The 21,655-nt window shown below is 34.6% G+C and overlaps 1 protein-coding gene across 2 annotated transcripts in view; it reads left to right on the top strand.

Annotated features, from left to right (window-relative positions):
- LOC136034049 (LIM domain-containing protein jub-like) overlaps positions 1-21,655 on the top strand; it is a 55,053-nt gene that overhangs the window by 8,586 nt on the left and 24,812 nt on the right. For both annotated transcript variants that reach the window (XM_065715143.1, XM_065715142.1), the window contains exons 2-6: positions 6,570-7,462; positions 9,666-9,759; positions 13,524-13,693; positions 16,113-16,175; positions 20,088-20,218. In XM_065715143.1, the coding sequence (XP_065571215.1) occupies positions 6,587-7,462; positions 9,666-9,759; positions 13,524-13,693; positions 16,113-16,175; positions 20,088-20,218 (1,334 nt within the window). In that variant the 5' untranslated portion in view covers positions 6,570-6,586. The remainder of the gene's footprint in view (positions 1-6,569; positions 7,463-9,665; positions 9,760-13,523; positions 13,694-16,112; positions 16,176-20,087; positions 20,219-21,655) is intronic.

Here is a 21,655-nt window from a genome sequence, read left to right as displayed (position 1 = left end):
GTATTAACAATTAAAAACCTATTTATAATTCAACTAGCAAAAGCCAGTTACAAGAAATTACTTTAAAGTGTTACATCATCCCATTCCCAACCAGATAAGCGGTCCCAACCCTAAGCCCAAATATGCCACTAATTTAAGGGGGTGTACCCCCCCCCCCAACTAGATCCACCCTTGTCTATTTTAATTTTGTATTAGTTTGAGTAAGCCTCAACTGCTGCAAGATCACAAAACTAACTTGAGTCAAATAATTACTACCTTTGCTTTGATAGGCACAAAGAAATGTGGATGATTAATTACTTTATATGATTTAAAAATGTGGATAATAGTAAAAGGTAGAATATGTGTAAGGAAAATGAGATACCAGTCTTTTGTGACAACTTTGAAGGAATTTTGGGCTTTATAGATAGAGCACAGGGTGTTGATAAAATCAACCAAAAAATTTTGCCAAGCCATAAAAACAAATTAAAATTAAGAAATTAAAAGAAAGAGAAAATACAAAAGTGGTATTTTTGAAAATCTGTGAATTGCATTTTGTTTTTTTGTAGATTTTCTTAATGAGACCCAACCTATCCTGAAAAAAAAAATATATATAAAAAAGGAAATTAATTAAAGAGAATATACAAAAAAGGGCATTTTTAAAATCTATGAGTGGCATTTTGTTTTTTCGATTTTCTTAATGAAACCTAACCAAACCTGAAAATTGCCGAGTAACATGGTCACCCGGTTACCCCACTTTTTGCACCCATAATGGTCACATAACCAACGAAAAAGAGATATTTCTCTCCTATAGTGCCATGTTAAAAAGTGTACTTTAGTTTTATTGGTTAGTGGGTGAAATCTATTTTTGTAAGCCAATCACAATATACCTTTAGTGTATGTCTGAACATTTTGAATCCTAATGTGTGAAATTTTAAGCCTGTAGGAAGAACCAAAAGTTTTTAGCTAAGAGATTTTTTACTAGTAGTTCCTCTATTTCTCTGTTGGCACATTGATTTGCTGCTGACCGTGGTTTGATTTAACTATACGCTAATCCTTGTAATCCAAATGGACAATGGGTTGATAAAAATAATCAAATATTTAGCATGGAAGAATCTGTTAATTACTAGGTTTCGATCAAATGTACATGCACATTTAAATACAAATAGAAACAAAAATAAAACTTTGACCAATCAAAACACCTTTACCAATCAGGTAAGTAAATATTGCTTATGAAAGGAGAACTTGTTCTAGACTCTGAGAGATGTTCATCACAAAACAATAGTTTTTGACCAGTATTTCTGTTTTTCTGTATTCAGAAGTCTGTATTCAGTATTTCTCAATACCTCACTTTTTTTTTGGAAAATAGGCATGAAATTAATGAGATTGACAAATCTAACCTCATGCATGTACATGATGTGGGTCAAGACCAATGCTTATTGTTGGAACATAGCTTTAAAATATCATAGTTTTTAATGGAAAATGATTAAGTAAGTAAGTAAGTAAGATGGCCCTAAGTAAGTAAGACCCTTAAGGCCCCGGTGGTGCTGGTCTCCATTTCATGACCCTTTAGTTAGGAAATGCAATGGGGGGGGGGGCTGGGGGCCAACCATACTGTGCTTTCACACACCCTTCCTGCTTACCTTCCCTAGGTTTCTCCAGGTACCCATTTAGAGCTGGGTCAACTCTGGCTGAGCTTACAGAGTCACGCCACTGACCCCCGTCCCAAACTAAATAACTGGTCACAACTATGATTGAACCCGTGCCCCTTGGACAAAGGGGCAATTTTGCCCCTTTAATGATCTTTAATTAATCTTAAATGATTAAGGCTTACTGGTGACAAATTTATGCTCATTACACAGTGCTGATTTTTTGAAAATTTTCTAATTTTTCATTGTGGCTTGGTGCTGCTGTAGTTGTTAGTAGTATTTTTTATAGTTGGATATTTTTTTTTGATGAGTCACTTACACTGAGTTAATTTTAAAGTAAATTTTTCATTTTTAAACTCCTACATTATCGTCAAAAGATGATTCAAAAGCCACTCAATAGCAAGGAACACTCCATTCTTTGTCAAACAGTTCGTGGTAATGAACTGTGAGCCTGAGAAAATAGGGAAAAATCCCCCCTAAAAGTCATACAATCTTAACGAAAATCACACCATCAGATTTAGCGTATCAGAGAACCTTATTGTAGAAGTTTCAAGCTCCTATCTACAAAAATGTGAAATTTCGCATTTTTTGCCAGAAGACAAATCACGGATGCGTGTTTATTTGTTTTTTTGTTGTTTTTTTCCCAGGGGTGATCGTATCGACCCACTGGTCCTAGAATGTCGCAAGAGGGTTCATTCTAACGGAAATTAAAAGTTCTAGTGCCCTTTTTAAGTGACCGAAAAAATTGGAGTGCACCTAGGCCCCCTCCCACGCTCATTTTCTCCCAAAGTCACCGAATCACAATTCTGAGATAGCCATTTTATTCACCATAGTCGAAAAACCTATTAACTATGTCTTTGGGGACGACGTACTCCCCCGCAGTCCCCGTGGGAGGGGTTGCAAGTTACAAACTTTGACCTGTGTTTACACATAGTAATGGTTACTGGGAAGTGTACGGACGTTTTAAGGGGGACTTTTTTGGTTTGGGAGGGAGAGTTGAGGTGGGGGGGGGGGTACGTGGGAGGATCTTTCCATGGAAAAACTTCTCATGGGGGAAGATACTATCAATGAAGTCTTGGATTTTATAGTATTATTAAAAAAAAATGAAAAAATAAATATGAAAAGTTTTTTTTCTGCTGAAAGTGAGGAGCAGCATTAAAACTTAAAACGAGCAGAAATTATTGCGCATATGAGGGGTTTACCTCTTCGTAATACCTCGTTCTTTACGCTAAAGTATTTTTAGTAATTTCGACTGTTTATTCTACGGCCTTTGTGATTGAAGGGTTATTCATAAGGAATTGGGACAGAATTTAAGCTTTAGCGTGAAGAGTGAGGTATCAACGAGGGGTGAACTCCCTCATATACGCAATAAAACATACGAATATAGAAGTTCGTTACGTAAGTTAATTCGTAAATTACGTATATTTTTTACTAATGAAAATGTTCGTAAAAAATTAAAAGTTCTAGTTGCCTTTTTAAGTAACCAAAAATTGGAGGGCAAATAGACTTCCTCCCTCTCTCCTTTTTTTGCAAAATCTTCTGATTAAAACTATGAGAAAGCCATTTAGCAAAAAAAAATAATAATAATGCAAATTTCGTTTTAATTATTTATGTGCGGAAAGCCAAGATCAAAACATGCATTAATTAAAAACGTCCAGAAATTAAATTAAAAAAACAAGTTTTTTAAATGAAAGTAAGGAGCGACATTAAAACTTAAAACGAACAGAAATTACTCCGTATATGAAAGGGGCTTTTCCTCCTCAATGCCCCGCTCTTTACGCTAAAGTTTTTTACTGTTTTAAGAAGTAGAGTTAAGAGAAAGAGTCAAACTTTAGCGTAAAGAGCGAGGCGCTAAGGAGGAAAAGCCCCTTTCATATACAGAGTAATTTCTGTTCGTTTTAAGTTTTAATGTTGCTCCTTACTTTCATTTAAAAAACTTGTTTTTTATTATTTAATAGTGATCTAGAGCAGTATCATAGACAGCGCAACAGTACTGCCTAACTAAAGAGTGATGTGGGTACAATGTAGTATTTTTTTTTTTTTTTTTTTTGTTAGGCCAGGGCACTTTTTATCGAAGGACTTGTTGTAGAAACCTCGAAAAGGACTCATTCGATAGGAAATTGAAATGGCTAGTGCCCCTTTAATATTTAAAAGTAACTGGAGGGCAACTAACCTTCCTTCCATACCCAACATTTCCCCAGACACATGCAATCAAAATTTTGAGATAGACATTTTGTTCAAAGTAGTTGGAAGGTTTAGAAATTATGTATTTGAAGATGTCACCCACCCGCTACAGCCCTCAGGGCAAGGGTTGTAAGTAATACCCTGAGGACATTTAAGGTATATATAGAAAGGGTGGTCGTCTAAACCTATAAGGGGGCTCATTGGATTGCTAATCCGAACTTTTAGTGCCCTTTTTGAGATTTAGAGTAATTGGAGGGTGAATACCCCCTCCCTACACCTTGTATTTTCCCGAAATGCATCTGATAGAAATTTTGATATGGGGATTTGCTGTCTTATGAACTTCGAAAAAGGTTCATTTGATTGGAAATTGAAAGAACTAGTGCCCTTTTTAATAGTCAAAAGTGAGAAGAGGGCAACTAAACACCCTCCCACACCCACCGTTTCCGCAAACACATCCTATCAAACTTTTGAGATAGTCATTTTGTTCAACGCAAACCTAAAATTATGTCTTTGAGGATGATCCCCCCACAGCCCTTAAGGCAAGATAAGTTCTGCCCTGGTTGCATATATTTTATATATAGAAAGGGTGATTGTAAAAAACAAAATTATGAGGGGACTAGCTGGATTGGTAATCAGAAGTTCTAGTGCTCTTCTTAAGATTCAAGCTGATCAGAGGGTGGATACCCCCTCCCCTAAACCATATCTTTTCTCAGAATGCTTCTAATATAGATTTTGAGATGGCCATTTGCTGTTGTAGAAACTTTGAAATAGGCTCGTTCGTTGAAAATTGAAAGGGACAGTACCTTTTTATGAGTCAAAAGTGATTGGAGGGTAACAAGCCCTCTCCCCCACACCCATCAATCCCCAAAACACATCTAATTAAAATTTTGAGATAGCCATTTTGTTCAATATAGTTGAAAGGCTTAGAAATTATTTCTTTGACAATCCCCATACCTTCTCAAGACCAGAACATAATTTGGACTTCACTGAAAAAGAATGGCTGTGGATTGCCAGTTTAGTATACATATACATTTCAGAAAATTTTAATAATTATTTAGTTTATTAAATTTTAAAAAAGTTAAGACATTTTAAAATTATTTTGTTTATTTAAATCATACAATAAATAACCGAGTCAAACTCAAAACGAGCAAAATTTATATGAATAAGGCTGACAACTCCCATGCCTTCTCAAGACAAGAAGATGATTTATACTTTACTGAAAACAAAATACATTTAAAATGTTTTCATTTTGTTTTTACTTGTTTAAAATGTTTTTACTACATGTCCTCCCCCTAGCACTCCAATTACAGCGCGAGTCTCTATTGCCCTTTTTAAGAGTAACAAGCAATTGGATGGCAAGCAGCCCTTCTCTCAAGTCCATTCATTTTCCAAACACATCCAAAATTTTGAGACAGCCATTTTGTTCAGCAATGCAGAACGGTCCAGCAACATTGTCTTAAGGGATATTAGGCATGTCAACTCCCTACAATTATGCAATTGGCCCATTATGCTTTAAAAGTAAATTTTGCTTTAAAATAAATCAAAAGACATTGTGTTAAATGGTTGCCTATAAGAGACCTCAGCAATATATCGAGAACGACTGGGGGTATTAAGTTGAAACTTTTGAGGATACTAATATTACTACTTCAGCTCTTATAAATTTAAATAGATAAAATAATGTAAGTGTATCGAGGTTGTCAAAAAGTATAGATAGAATCTTTTGGGATTGATACTAAGTTTTATTTTGCAGATCAACCTCAGAAGCTATAAAACTAAAATAAAAAAAATCCTTTTGTGTCAAGATTAAAAATTGTAGAAAAAATTTCATTTGATTTAGCATTTTGATGGCATTTTGATTTAGAGCTTCCCCATGTCTCCTTTTCCAGTTTTCAGAGGAGTTTTCCTCGGTAGTGTCTATGTGTCCACAACCAACCCTCTCCCCTCCTGCAAGCTTTAAACCACTTTAGGCAGGCCATACTTGTCCCTCAAAAAAGAGGGGAGAGTTATTCACCATTTGCCATCCGTTGGTGGCAACGGGCACTTTATCCTCAGAACCAGTACTAGTAATACCACTTCTTTCTCCTACCTCTTATTGCATTTCAAGGGATCTTTTTTGCAGACTGGTTGGAGCTTAATGCATCCAGAGGGATTAAGCCCCGTTAGGGTATGATCGTGGCAGCCGCTACTTGCTTCAATCCGTCCAATCTTGGTAGTATATTCCATTAAATGTCATTATTCAAGGTCAGGTATTTGACAGGACGGCCAGTGGCTAGATTGCACTAGAATTCAGAGTAGTAGGCCCTTGTTTGTGCTTACTACCCTCAGGGGAACTTCGAGAAGGTTGTCGCCTCTACCCCCATTATTCCTCTGCTTTTAAGAGGAATTTCGCCTTTTATGCAAGGGCAAATCAAAATGTTTGAAGAAACAAAAGAGGCAATCTAAGTGAAATTTCTGTAGTAATTATTAGATTTATTTGGAAGAGGTCCCCACCTGCTTACGTGGCTGACCCTTATTCAGCCCTATTTGTAGTTTTATGTTTTCTGCAAGAAGGAATTAATTCAGCGTGCCAATTTTTTCTTTAGAAAAGTTAGAGATATTTTAGTTTTTTTCAAGATCTTTTTTGTTTGTCTTTAAAAATGAAAGCCATTAAAACCCATCGTCTTTTAGGAAAAATAAAATCAATTCTGATTATTCAATTTTTAGCAGATGTGGAATTCTGAAAAGACTTCAATAGAAACTTAACATTTTTTTTTCTTTTAGTCCTCTGGTAAATCCTGATGAAGGGTATACAAGACCAATATGCACAGCAAGGACACCAACTTAGCTCATATCAACAAGTTTATAACCAAAAATCAACAGCTTATGGTATGCCAAGTAGCCAGTTCAGAGCATCGCAAAATTATGTAATAAAACAACAGCCACTCGCTTATGAGCAACTTGTCAACACCAACTCTTTATCTAGTCTAAGAGAAAGTTTGTCGAGACTTAGCCATAGCTCTCAAGAGTCCGTTCGCTCATCACCAAGAGGGAGTGTCACTGGCTACTCACTGGATCTGGCAAATGTCCGAGCAGAACCACAAGCTCCTACAAGTCACAAAAGTCCTATAGCAAAACCTGAATCTCCCATTTATGAAAATCTCAATGTCCTTGAATCTCAGTTGAGAAATATGAGTGTACGAAATGAAATGGCTAGCATTCCTCCTCCCCCACCATACCCTGGTGTGCAAAAAATGGTTAATGAATATGTTAATAGTGCTGATATGCGTTTAAGACAGGTAGCTGAGATTCCCGAAAACTACTTACTTCAGTCAAGTGGAAATGTTTCACTAAATGATACAACTCATAGGCATTGCTCAAGCTTGCAATCTCCTAAATTATATAGTATTTCTAATTCTGGTTCTTCTTCAAGTGGTTTGAATCTTGAAGCTCATTCCCCAGTGTGCCAGAAAAAAGTATTTCAAAGCTCAAATGTTATGATGCCAAACACAAATAGCACTATCAATTCCCAACTCTCTAGATTATCACCAAGCTATTCAAGTCTGGCTCAGCCAAAGTCTCAAAATGCAATGACTAGTCCAACAAAGGATGACCGACGACCAGGAAGTCAAAATAGAGGTCTTTTACCAGTTCAAGTCACACCACCTAAGTCGAGTGTAAGTTCGGATGTGCGGCATGTTATATTTTTCTGGTGATTTTAATTAACATTATTGTTTATCATTATTAACTTTTGTTGTTATTTATTTATTTATTTTCTTTTTTCCCTCAAAAAATGAGGAGTAGGCTACAATATAAATATAAAGAAAAGACAAATGATAACGCTTACAATAAAAAAATATCCAATATTAATCAAACACTTAAAAAGAAAAAAAAGCTGCAAAAACACTTGCCAAATAACAATTTAAATAACGTTAATGCTCCAGATGCACTATCGAATTATCTGCCATTAAAAACGAAAAGTTGCTGGAAAACACAATGGCGTTGTTGCTGGACCATTCTACATTGCTGAACCAAACGGCTGTCTCAAAATTTTGGGTACGTTTGGAAAATCAATAGGCTTGAGAGAAGGGCTGCTTGTTCTTTTTGTGCTTCAAGATTGTCTTTCTAATTTAGTTTGCGGTTTTTCTTTTATTTATTTTCTATTTGCCCTCTTCACCTTACTTTTCAATAAAAAAAGAGTTGGAGAATTATGAATACCAAAAATGATCATCAATAAAATCTACGATTGGTTTTTCTGTTTCTGAATGTATCTTTAGTTTATATTTTATCCTTCTCTTAAACTTGCCTTGTCCAAAAAGTAAGATGCTATGGATTAAAAAAATTTATGTGTTTTAAAACAAAGTTTTGTTTTCTTGCACAAAAATTTTAGAGCTTTTTAGTATTTGATCTTTCTACAAGATATTCTTCTATTTTCAATTTGAGTTGCCTACAAGCAAACATTTTGCTCTACTAGACTCCAACTGTGGGTAAAGTTATATATAGCAACTAAATCACCTAGAAAACAGGAAAGCAACAGGACAAAGGTGGAAAGACACCTAGAAAGCAGCTTGCGACCAAGGAAGCCTGTAAGTCAGCTCCTGCTACTGCCGGAGTAAAAAAAAAAAAAAAAAAAAAAAAAAAAAAAAAAAAAAAACACACACACACACACAAATACAGGCCTGGAATGGTAGCCCTGAGAGAGATTCGCCGCTATCATTAGAGCACTGAACTTTAATTGTCCTTCAAGAGGCTTATGAGTGAGATTGCTCAGGATTTCAAAACTGACTTGAGGCTCCAGAGCTTGGCCGTGATGTCCCTACGAGTAGCCAGTGAGGCGTATTTATTTGGACTTCTTTAGGATACTAACTTGTGTGCCATTCCCGCCAAGAGAATAACCATCATGTCTGATGAGGCCAAAACTATTCCTTTCTCCATTTTAGTTTCACTGGTTGACAGTTTATCTTCTTGGTTTCTTTCCCTTCTTTGTTTTATGTTTTTCTTTCTTCATTTTCTCTAAAACCTTTACTTTAACCATTTTAGTTTCACGGGCTGACAGTTTACCTTCTGTTTTATATGTTTTTTCTTTCTCCATTTTCCTCCCGAACTTTTTTTCTCTCTTTAAATTTGCTGGTTGACAGTTTGGCCTGTTTGGCCTGACAGTTGACAATATGGTTGACACGTTTTTGGCCTTTTACCCTTCTGTGTTTTATGTTTTTCTATCTTCATTGTCTCAAAAACCTTTTCTTTTTCCATCTTAGTTTCACTGGTTGATAATTTACCTTTTTGGTTTTTTTCCTTCTGTGTTTATATGTTTTTCTGTCTTTATTTTCTCCAAAATGTCATCTTAGTTTCACTGGTTGAGAGTTTATCTTCTTGGTTTGTTTCCTTTATGTGTTTTATGTTGTTTTTTTCTTCATTTTCTCCAAAACACTTACTTTTTCAATTTTAGTGTCACGAGTTGACAGTCTACTTTCTTGGCTTCTTTGTCTTCTATTTTAAATTTTTTCTTTCTCCATTTTCTCCAAAACTTTTTTCTTTGTTTATTTTCGCTGGTTAACAATTTACCTTCTTGGCTTCTTTCCTTTCTGTGTTTTATGTTTTTCTTTCTTCATTTTCTCCAAAACCTTTACTTTCCCGATTTTAGTTTCACTGGTTGACAGTTTACCTAATTGTTTTTTTCCTGTATGTGTTTTATGTTTTCTAACTCTATTTTCTCTGAAACCTTTTCTCCGTTTTAGTTTTGCTGGTTGACAGTTGGCATTTTTTTCCTTCTGTGTTTATGTTTCTTATTTATTATATCTAGCGGGTTGTGACCTGGAATTTGTTTCTAATACTCTAAGGTTTTAATTTGTAAAAGACCAAAATAAGAACTTTTTTTAGGAACCAAGCGAAGCAGAGAAGAAGTTAGAAGAACTTACCAGAAAACTTGAGGAAGAATTAGAAAATGGTGACGAAGAAGCCGGAGAATACTTTGGTATTTATTTCTCCATTTCGAATGGCTGTATTTTGTTGCCAACGATGCTTTGCTTGTGTTCTCCTTTTACAGATCTCTTCTTTCTTATATTCTTCTAGTGTTTTCGTATGGTTCTCCTTCATGTAGGTCTCTGGTCTTCTGAAATTGTTATATCAGGTTGAAAGTAAAACGGTACTCGCGTTCTACACGAAAAGAACTTCAGTTGTGCGAAAAGTATTAAAAAAACCGCTGGAGTCAGTGGCACTTCTGGCCTCCCTTACGCCCAGGACAAAATCTGGATTAGCGCCATAATCAGATTTGTTTCGAACTTAAATCGGAAGATCGAGCGTCAAAAATATAAAAGTTGAATAAAGTCGAAAAAAGTAAAACAAAAAAATGTGTGTCTGTTGAATGAAAGATTGACTTCAAATTTAGATCGAAAGATCGATCTTTGAAATACTAAAGTTGAATACTAAAAGTCGACAAAAAGGCAAAAAAAAGAAATTGTCGCTTCCGGGTAAAGGACTTACTTTGAATCAAGATTAAGAGATCGATCGCTGGGATACTAAAGTTCGATACTAAAATTTGAAAATAAGTCAAATTTTAAAGACCAGAAGGTTATCGCAGGTTATCAGCTTTACTTTGTGTGTCGGGTGCTAGTGAAGAGCTAAAAAAAAAAATCTTTTCAAAGAACAATATTTAAGGTCATTTTGGATCTATGAGATCTTTGTCAAGTTTTCACGTTTGGTAGAGTCCACTTGTTTCTGTTTATGCCGATTAACTAAATTTAAGGGAAAGAACTCGAAATTCTTACAAAATCATTTATTTAAAAGAAAATATCATGAATTTTCTGCGGTGAGAGGAATTTTGGGGAGCAAAGTTTCAGGGGGGAACTTTCTAAGGGAAATTTTCCATGGAGTGAGGATTTACTAGCGTGATTCGAAAAACTGTCATTGATTAAATAAAAATAACAAGCTTTCCCAACTGAAAGTAAGGAGTAACATTAAAATTAAAACGAACAGAAAGTATTCCACATATAATGGGGGGCTGTCTCTTCCTCAACCCTTGCTCTTTACACTAAAGTCTGATTTTGCTGACACTTCTTAAACAAAGACGTTGAATTTGACAACGTTGAACTTGAATGTGAAGTATGTTTTAGAACTTAGAAGACTTTAGCGTTAAGACCGAAGGCTGTGGGAGGGACAGCCCTCCTGATATACGAAATAATTTTTCTTTGTTTAAGTGTTAATGTTGCTCTTTACCTTCAGTCGAAGAAACTTGTTTTTTTTTAATTTAGTGTAAAATAGGAAAGGGAAGTCATTGGAAAGTAAATTCTCAGATTTGATAATAAATATAATTAACCTACTGATCAGCCAATTATAGCTCAGTTCTTATAAGAAATGAGTCTGCTATTAAAACAATTAAAATTGGTCGTACCGAATTCCCAAGTGAATTAATTCAGTTCACATTCATAGGAGCTATACGGACGCTGTTTATCTTCATTAATAGACCAATATTTTATTTTAAATTCAGTTATTTTCTAGATGTGACAGACGTGACTCAAATGGAATATTTTGTGTCTTTAGGGTTTTATTTTAAGTAACTCAATTGTATGTTTTACCGTAATCATATGGTGGGAGAGTTAGCAATTAATTGGACTTATTTCTTTGTTTGGATTTTAATTATTAATGTTTTTCTTAATTTTTTTTCATGTCTTAGTGTTATCATCCTTTTTGTTCAAGATTTTCGTGTGTGTCTTTATCATTGGTTCCGTTCTTTATGGTTCTCATCTGCGCTGAGATAATATTATATATCTCTATTTATACAAAGATATTATATCAATATCTATATTATATAATATATATTGTTATATTAATATTATATTATGTTAACCTTTGCATATCTTTGTGTTTACCTATACTTTCAAAAGATATCTGAAAGTTGTGTAGAGTCCTAAGGCTTAAAAATAAATCTACTGGGTAATTTCAGTCTTAAATAAAAATTAAAGGAAAAATAAATAAGATACGAGCATTTGCAGGGGTAAAACAGATTTTACCGAATGGTAAATACAAAATTAATTACGAACAAACCAGAATTACCAAGCCTCGTGTTTACGTAGAGTTGTAAACGGAATGGCAAAGATAAAAAGAAAACGGACTTCAAAAATCTGTTGACAAAATTTAGTATTTTCATTTATTTAATCTATTCCAAAGTGAAGGATATCACTATTTTACGTTTTTTTTTTTTGCGACAGCTTCTAAATTGCAGATGCTATGTCACGTTCACCCTATAATATTTTGGAAACTAAGGAAAACTTGAAAAATAGACAAAACGTATAAAAAAGCAAAAATTAAAGTTTTTAAATTAAAGGGGTTAGAATTAATCCAGATTTTGTTATGTATGTTACAGTTTCTCAAAATTTTAAAAACACTTTTGTTTTTGTTTCTATTTTTTTTTTACTCTAAAGAAATTTTAATTTTTAAAGAAATCTGTTCAAGGTCTATTATAATCAGAGTAGCTTGTAAAACAAAGGATATATATATATATATATATATATATATATATATATATATATATATATATATATATATATATATATATATATATATATATATATATATATATATATATATATAAACCAAATGACAATAATAAATAACATAATAGGAAAACATAGCATTGAAGGTGATACGCCCAATACTGTAGCTGCAATCCGGCTAAACAGCTTTTTGAAGCGAAGGCTTCCGTTAAGTTTCAGTTTTGAAGTTACAGTTAAATAACTATTTGAATGAAAATGCTTCGTTTTTTAGAGGCAAAAAAGTATCCCTGCTATTTTGAAATGACTTAGGTCTCTTGCCGGGCGCTGCTCGGCGTAGAGTGCGATGTCTACCTCCTACATCCGCTTCGGTCCTCGGCAAGCGTTTGCACTTATCTTGGTCTAATATTTGCCATCGTCAGGAATTCGGACTGGCTGTCAGACCGTCGTTTCTTCGGTCGGCTGCGAGGTCCTTTCTAACCAACTTTCTTAGGGTTCAAGTCAAAGATTGTCTTTTTGGGTAAATGCGGAGGCATTCGAAGTAGATATCCAAATCATCATAATGTACGTTCGACCGCTTGAGCCGAAAACCGAAACTGCTTGGTGAGGTGCAGCAGTTGCAGCAAACCAATAAATATTTTAAACAAAGAAACAACTACTTCACTGGCAGGACTTACCGATGAAAAATATTTCATATGAACCTTAACATTATGCCTGAGCTTTATCGCTTACTTTGGAAGAAATTATGTCAGACATAAAGACAATTATCTTCTTTTGTTGCAAGCAGGGCCGGATTTAAAGCTTTGAGGCTCCTAGAACCAAGCAGTTTCGCCGCTCCGTTTTTGCGAGATTTTTGGTGAAGTCCTCAAAAATTAGGGGATTGTGGAAGCATTGAACAGAACGCAACTGATATACAAAAATTAATGAAAGATAAAGGTGATAATGAACTCTCAGCTGTCATTCTTGGGTTTATAAGTTTATAAGTGGCCACGGAATTGCTCTGTTGTTTTAAAATCACTTCTGTGAATAGGCTGCATGGCAGCGGGATGTACCTGGCACTTTGACGATAAATAACATTGGTCCAGTTTTTGCTAAGAAAAAGATTATTTAGTGATGATTTATTGCTCCCCTGGCACTGTGTATTCCTAGACCCAGGCCTAGCGGGCCTATTGGTAAGTTTAAACCGGGTTATGAGACATTGGAACAAAGAAGAGAAATACTTTGGTGAATATTTTGTATTTTATTTTAGGAATATGTCACACTTGTTCAAAAAAGGTTACTGGCGTTGGTCAAGCTTGCCAAGCTATGGGGAATCTTTATCATACTAATTGTTTCGTTTGCTGCTCATGTGGGCGAATACTGCGTGGAAGAGCTTTTTATAACGTTCGTGGCCAAGTTTATTGCGAAGAAGACTATCTCGTAAGTAAAATAATAGGCATTGAATTAGAAACCATTGGATTGCCTGGGTTCTTTTTTTTAAGGGTTCATTTGCACATTGATGTGATTGAGCAATGTAATGGGCTCGGGTGAAGCTTCTGCGGTTGTCTTCTACCCAGCTTGGTTGGTATACTAGGTAGGTTCCCCTGTTAATAATTTTAGCAGTCACCAGGGGTACCAATTCACCATAATGAAGAGAGGAAACGATTTTACTGTTTTTTAATGAAGGCACAAAAATAGTTTTTTTTTAGAAATTCGTATGTATTTCAGCCTACGTGTCCAATGACACCGTGACACTTCTATTGCGTTTAATGTCGACATAATGACACAAGAAAAATATTAAATGGAAAAATATCAACAGAAAAGTATCGCATGCGAAATGCAGAAATATGTACAAACAACAGCAAATGTGGTCGATTGGGTGCAAAGTTTCTGCAACATAATCAAGCTCTGGCTTTTGACGTTTGTTGGTCAATTTAACAAGTAATTGTTGATTAACTGGTTTTTATGGGTCGCTGAAACACTTTATTGTTGAAAAGATCGAATCACAAAGCGTGCTGAAACAACTTGTTGAGCACCAATCCGGATCCAGTTTTTTACCAGTTAGCAGAAAACGCCTTTGGTCAGCTTTATCAATTTGTTTTTGAGAAAAAAAAGACAATTAACGACTGCAAAAAAAGACAATTAATGACGCCTTACAGTTAAAGTTGACTGATCTACTCCATTTTTCCAACCTAATCTATATCCACTTTTCTATCTACTCTAAATTGACTCTAGTTGACCAATCTAGTCTATTTTGACCAGTCTACTCTATTTGTTCAATCTGTTCTAATTTTGATTAATATCCCCTATTTTTCCAGTATACTCTCTACTCTAGTAAACCAATCTACTCTATTTTTGACGAGTCTACTGTAGTAGACCAGTCTAGTCTATTTTTCACCAATGTCCTCTATTTTTCCTGTCTACTCTATCTACTCTGAATCTACTCTAGTAGACCAATCTACTCTATATTTGACCAATTCCTCTGTTTTTCCAACCTATTATTATCTATACTAGATATGCTCTAGTAGACCAATCTATTCTATTTTTAAGCAATCTACTCTATTTTTTCATTCTACTCTAGTAAGCCAATCTACTCTATTTTTGTTATTTTTGACTAGTCTACTCTATTTTTGACCATTCTACTCTGTTTTTTCAATCTACTCTAGTAAGCCAACCTTCTCTATTTTTTACTCGTCTACTATATTTTTTCAGTCTACTGTAATAGACCAATCTAGTCTATTTCTGACCAGTATCTTCTCTTTTTCCAATCTAGTCAATCTACTCTAGTAGACTAATCTCTTTTTTTGACCAGTCCATTCTACTTTTTTCAATCTACTCTTTTTTTCATTCTGTTTTTTTCCAATCTACTGTAAATCTACTTCAGGAGACCAATCTACTCTGTTTTTGACCAGTCTACTCTATTTTAGCAATTTACTCTAGTAGATTGCTAAAATAACCTACTCTATTTTTTCAATTTACTCTAGTAGACCAATCTACTCTATTTTTGACCAATGTCTTCCGTTTTTCCTATCCACTCTAAATCTACTCTAGTAATACAGACTATTGTATTTTTGACTAGTCTACTCTATTTTGTCAATCTAATCTAAACAGAGGACAAATGTCCTCTGTTTTTCCAATCTACTATAGTAGACCAATCTACTCTATTTTTACCCAATCTACTTTATTCTTCCAATCTACTCTAAATCTATTCTAGTTAACCAGTCTACTCTATTCTTCCTTGCCGTTAAGTTTAATGAGTATTTTTATTGATGTTAAATCGGCTGTAATCCATGATGTACATGAAAGACAATGAAGTACGAATGGCATATTTTCGTATAAATATTTCACAACTTGCTTATATTTTGCCTGGTAGTCTAGCCCTTGTTATTTTACAAAGTCATTTTAAAATGGTTTCGAAGCAAAATGATGTTAAAAGAATTAGGTGGGACCCAAAGAAGCTTGACGTTGAACTAAGTCCGAATAAAAAAGAAATAATAAAAAAAGAATTAAAAATTATAAGCGTTTTCACTTTAAGCTTTTTTTTCTTTTTTTTTTATGGACTTAAGAGTTGTTGTCTCTAAGAACGCCTTTAAGAATAACTAGCTGTTTCAGCGAGCCAAATCACACACCTGGTACATTTTTAGAAGAACAATTTTAAGTTTTCCTATCCCAGAGTGCACGAACTCTAACTTAATCTTCTCCCTTTTTCCTTCCTAAAAGTATAGCTTTACAATTTTTCCGAGCGGACAACATCACTTGGCAGTTTAGATTCCCCCCCCCCCCCTGCAAAAATCTAACTATTCTCTTTTGTATTTATTTTGTTTGAATTTATCTTTAGTTATATTTTTAATATTTTCAGTATTCCGGCTTCCAACAGACTGCGGAAAAGTGTGGTGTGTGTGGTCATTTAATTATGGACATGGTAAGTTGCTTACACTATTGCCTAGGATAGAGCTAGAAGATTTCCCAGGGCCAAGGCTGTATCCAGGAGGGGAGGGTTCAGGGTTAAACCCCTCCACCCATGAAGATGAAGTTTTTTCACCCATAAAGATGGAAAAAAAGTATATAAGCCGATTTCTGATGCGTTAAAAAAATCTTAACATCCCACCCTCCCCCGTAAAAATAACCCTTCCCTACGAAAATCCTGGATACCCCCTTGGGTTGTAATGAATGAATATGTTTAAGTCCTCGTTGTAAGTTCAGTTATTTTAATTCTTTACCATCACAGCTTTAAACAGGTCAACAGGATTGTAAAATATCCTCCCTGAGCAATACCCAAGGACCTCTTAGCTAGAAAACAAGGACCTCCTAGATAGAAATTGTGTGGAAATTGTTTTTCTTAGAGAAAATACTGCCCCACTCACACTATGGTCAGAATCTTTGACGTTAACAAAAATATGCACAGCTACATCACCAAGGTACATCACAAGGTATCAAGGTTATTTTATTTAGTAGATGTGAATTAGATAGAAGGATACAGGAAAAATCTTTGGAATTGTAGCTTGTCTGTCTGTACAAAAATAATATTAAAATTTCTACGGGATGGGGCGTTAAATCGGTCACCCCCTCCCCCTTTGTATACAGCTATGCTTATTCTTGTGTGATTCGGAAAAAAACAACAAAGGGCAGGGTGTTAGTGAAACTTTGTAATATATTTCGGCTATTATATCTTTTTTTGGGGGGGGGGGGTGTGATAAGTAAAATTATGTGTCTCCCGCATAAGTCTGAGAATATTTCCAATAAAAACTTATTTCTAAAACCTTGAAACATTAATAAATTATTTTTTAATGTTTGTTGTCCATTCTGTTGTTGCAAATTAAAACTAAACTTTAAAAATAAATTAACAATAGTTTCCACTTATAATTGGCTTGACTCATAGTTTGGGTTTCTTTCCTGGTGAAAATAAAAGGAAAATTCCAGACAAGTTTTCTTGATCTATCAACGTGAGAAAAAGAAAATGCTAAGTCTTCAGCTTTATGAATAAAAGAAGTAAAATTCCAACATATATGTATATATATATATATATATATATATATATATATATATATATATATATATTTATAAATTTCTTCAAGGAAAAGTCTAGTTCTAAATAATTCAGTCTTGATAAAGAATAATATTTTTCGGTTGATATTCTTCTCCTAACCCCGCTTGATTCCTCTTTTCTCTTTAAGGGGATGTATCCCTCTTTACTAGTTGTCCAAGACCAGCGCAGTTGTGTTGATTTTGAATCGCATTTAATGTAACAAATATGTGTTTGTTGTTTATTATAATTATTCAACTGCTCAAAATCAACACGTTCTCCGTGCAATAAACAAGGTTTGAACCACCATAGTTTAAAATTACGACGTTAAAATGGTGGCTAATGGTGCATTCCGAACAAGGGTGAATCATTAATGCAATATCTAAGGGATCTGTTGATGTTACCAATCGATGTGTCATGAATGGTTACCAAATATGGCGCATGTTGCCTAAAATATCATTTTTGCAAGGAAAACTTTTAGGTTATGGACGTCTATATAACAATTTGTAACAGTCTATGTTTACATATATCAACGTTTGTAACGTCTATACAACGTTTGTGTAACCTTCTTTTTTTTCAAAGGGGAAATGATGCAAAGAGAGGGAGAAAGTGAGTTCCATTGTACCATTGGAAATTCTGGAACATTAATTGGCTCTCTTCCAAAAAACTATCTTTTCTTTATTCATAAATTTACGGCACCAGTTATAATCAAATATCTAATTTGCCTATAGTCATTTATCGAGGTTTTAGATGGCTGATGAATATTCGAGTGCTATTCGAGATTAGCTTTTTTCCTGTGAATACATCAAAAAGTAGCAATTTTATCATAACTCGGTATTAAGAGAATCACGAGAACACGTCTGAGCAAGTCTTAATTCTTAGAGTCTCCAGTCTGACAGCCTCTCTCAAAGAGCGACTACTCCGGGATAAAAAACTTGTTCTTAATTCTTAGAGAAGAATTTTTACAAATATTTAGGATTGTATAACTATTGTTATTCTCCTCCACTTGTTCACTTACTGTTGTTTAAACTTGATTTAGTTTTATTCTAAGATGCTTATCAAATTTGTCTTAGGATGAGGTGAAAAAAAAAAACGAAAATTTGTTACAACTGAGATTCATGAGAACTTGTCTGAGTGAGTCTTTACAGAAATGAATGAAATACTCTTGAAACCATGAGAGACAGAAAGTAGGGCTTTCTAAACAATTAAAGTTGAAAGTATAATGAACTCTTAATGGAACCATGCATTGCACCCAGTGCTGGCTCTTGCTTAACTTGCGCCCGGAGTAAAATCTTTATTAGCCCCTCCCCCCTGTCCCCCAAATATTTCAGGCCAAATTTTGACAAAATTTTTATTTATTAACAAAATTAGTTTCAATTTATTCATTAATTAATAAATCACTCTTTAATTCTTTTAATCATAATATAATTGTTATTATTATTTTATTATTATTATCATTGTGACCGTTATATTATCTATCTGAAATTTTCCACACCTGAAATTTCTATGCCCGGGCAAGTCTCCCCTAAAACCCTCACTGATTGTGCTCCTGGCCAAAGGCAGAGGTCACCATGCGTAAATGTGATTTTTATGCTTTGTTATTAGAATTGTATATCTGTCGTTGTTGTTTCCTTTTTTAAGTGTAATTTATGATTGAGTCTTCCATATTTGCTGATCTTTAGTTTTGAATTGTCTTTGAAGAGTTCACCTAAGGTGAAATGAAACAGTTCACCCCTTTGGGGCTTAATATTGTAAGATCAAAAAAGGAAAGACATGGGTGACCATTCACAAAAATCTAAAGGGGCAAGAATTTATCCCTTTAAAAAATAAGGGTAGCCTATTTATTTTCAAAATCCAATAGGGTGCAGTTTTGATCTTTTTCGAGTATTTCCACTGAAAACCATAAAAAAGGGTGTTTTTGAAAATCTAGGGTGGGGTGGGATTGCTATTGCATATTGGATTGCATAACAGTTAAGGCTGTATATCTGCCTTATCCTTCTTTTTTTTTAAATTGTAACTTATGCCTCATTCTTCCATTTTTGCCGATCTTTATTTCTCATTTGTCTTTAAAGAGTTCACTTTAGGTGAACTGAAATAGCTCACCCCTTTGAGACTTATTATCATGAGACAAAATACGGGAAGACATGGGTGCAAATTCACGAAAATCTAAGGGGGTAATAATTTTTTCTTTGAAAATGAATAAGGAAAGGGTATTTTTCAAAATCCAATAAGGTGCAATTTTGATCTTTTTCGAGTATTTCCAATTAAAATACCAAAAAAAAAGAAGTTATTTTTCGAAATCTAGAGTGGGGTGGCATTATGATTGCATGTATTGCGCACCAATTAGGATTGTATACCTGCCTTATTTGTTCCTTTTATTAATTGTAGTTTATGTCTAATTCTTCCATATTTGGCAATCTTTATTTTTCATTTATCTTTAAAGAATTCACTTAAGGTAAACTGTAATAGTTCGCCCCTTTGAGACTTATTATCAAGAGACAAAAAAGGGAAGACATGAGTACCAACTTACGAAAATCTAAGGGAGTAAGGATTTTTCTTCAAAAAAAAAAAAAAAGAAAAGGTATTTTTAAATCGAATAGGGTGCAATTTTGATCTTTATTTAGTATTTTAACTGAAACCACAAAAAAGTATTTTTTTTTAAATCTAGGGTGGGTGTGGGATTAAGCTTGCATATTGGATTGCGCACCAATTAGGATTACATACCTGCCTTATTCTTTCCCTTTTTTAATTGTGATTTATATTTAATTCTTCCATATTTGCCGCTGTTTGTATTTCACTTGTCTCTTTTAGATTCTTCAAGCTATGGGGCAAGCATTTCATCCCGGATGCTTTCGATGTTGCGTTTGTAATGAGTGCCTAGATGGCGTTCCTTTCACTATAGATGACACAAACAAAATCTATTGCATTAATGATTTCCATAAGTAAGTAGGCTATTATTTCATATTAGTTATCAGCTATGAATTGAATGTGTTGAGTCTGCCAACCATGATTTTCTTATATAATTTAATTTTTATCATGCGGCATTTTCCAAGCTTTCTATTTTACTTTCTAATACCGTGAATAAGGTATTTCTGTTTTCTTAACCCCGAAAGCCATAATGTAGGTTTAAGACTTTATGGACTGGAGAAAAAGTTTCTCAGCAGACTCCAATTTAGGTCTATTCTTTATTTAATGGCGATCCATTGAGAAATTCCTAGGCGATTGGTTAGCACGCTCGACTCGAAATCCTTTGTCCGTGAAGACAGGGGCTTGAGTCCTCGTGTCGCTGGTTATTTGATATTGAACGGGGGTCGGTGTCGTGACAGTATAAGCTCAGCCAGGGATAACCCAGCTCTAAAGGGATGTCTGGAGAAATCTGGGGAAAGTAAACAGGAAGGGCGTGCGAAAGCTCATGATCGCTGTCCCCCAACCTCCCATTGCACTTGCTGGATGAAGGGCCATAAAACGGGGATCGGAAGTGCCGGTTTGGGTTTTAGTATCTGATATCACATCCTTTATCTTTTTTTTTGTTGAGGGATATTATGTAAACTCCTGTCTGGTACCTACCGAGATATCACAATGGCCATATGCTTAATGCAAAAGAATTTTACTTGGTCTAAGTGAAGTTTCAAGTTTATCTTAATCATGAACACACATCCCGGAAATCTCGCATGATCCATGTGTTTTAAAGGCTATCCGCCGTGATAAAACCTAGAAAGCTGATCATCCTCTCTTCTTGTAAAATTCACGGCTTTGGTTATATTTACTGCAAAATTCGGATTTTTATCATGTGCAGAAGTCATCGAATTTCTCTATTGGAGTGTCAAATTAGATGTCATAGAGAATTGGTCTAAAAGCAGAGCCTTGTAGGACCCCTGATCTATTTTAATGCTTTTGGCTAAAATAGTACTGCTAACTCTGACAACGAAATCTATTTCCTTATAGTAGTTACTAGCGAAATAAAGCATATTCCCTTTAATTTTGTCTTCCAACAATCCAGACAGTATTTGGCAAACATGCTATAATAGCAAAAGCCCAATGGACATGACTAGGATGCCAAAATTACTGTGTAAAATCTATTTTGTAAGGCAAATATGCAAGTACATTTTGCAATTGGATGTTATAAAGAATTGGCCTCAAAGCAGAGCCTTGTGGGACTCCTCTTTTATTTTCACAACTTTAGCTCAAGTAGCACCGCTAACTCTAACAACAAATTCTTTTTCCCTATAGTAGTTACTAACAAAAATAAATTAACTTGAATTTTGGTTGCCAACTATCCAGATAGTATTTGGCGATATGCTATATTAGCAAAAGCACAATGGACATGAGTAGGATGCTAATAATAGTTCTGTTTTGCAATGTATAGGTTGCAATATGCT

Source organism: Artemia franciscana, chromosome 12 (genome assembly GCF_032884065.1).
Source record: "Artemia franciscana chromosome 12, ASM3288406v1, whole genome shotgun sequence".
NCBI classification, from domain to species: Eukaryota; Metazoa; Arthropoda; class Branchiopoda; order Anostraca; family Artemiidae; genus Artemia; species Artemia franciscana.
This window is presented reverse-complemented; position numbering and strand designations above follow the sequence as displayed.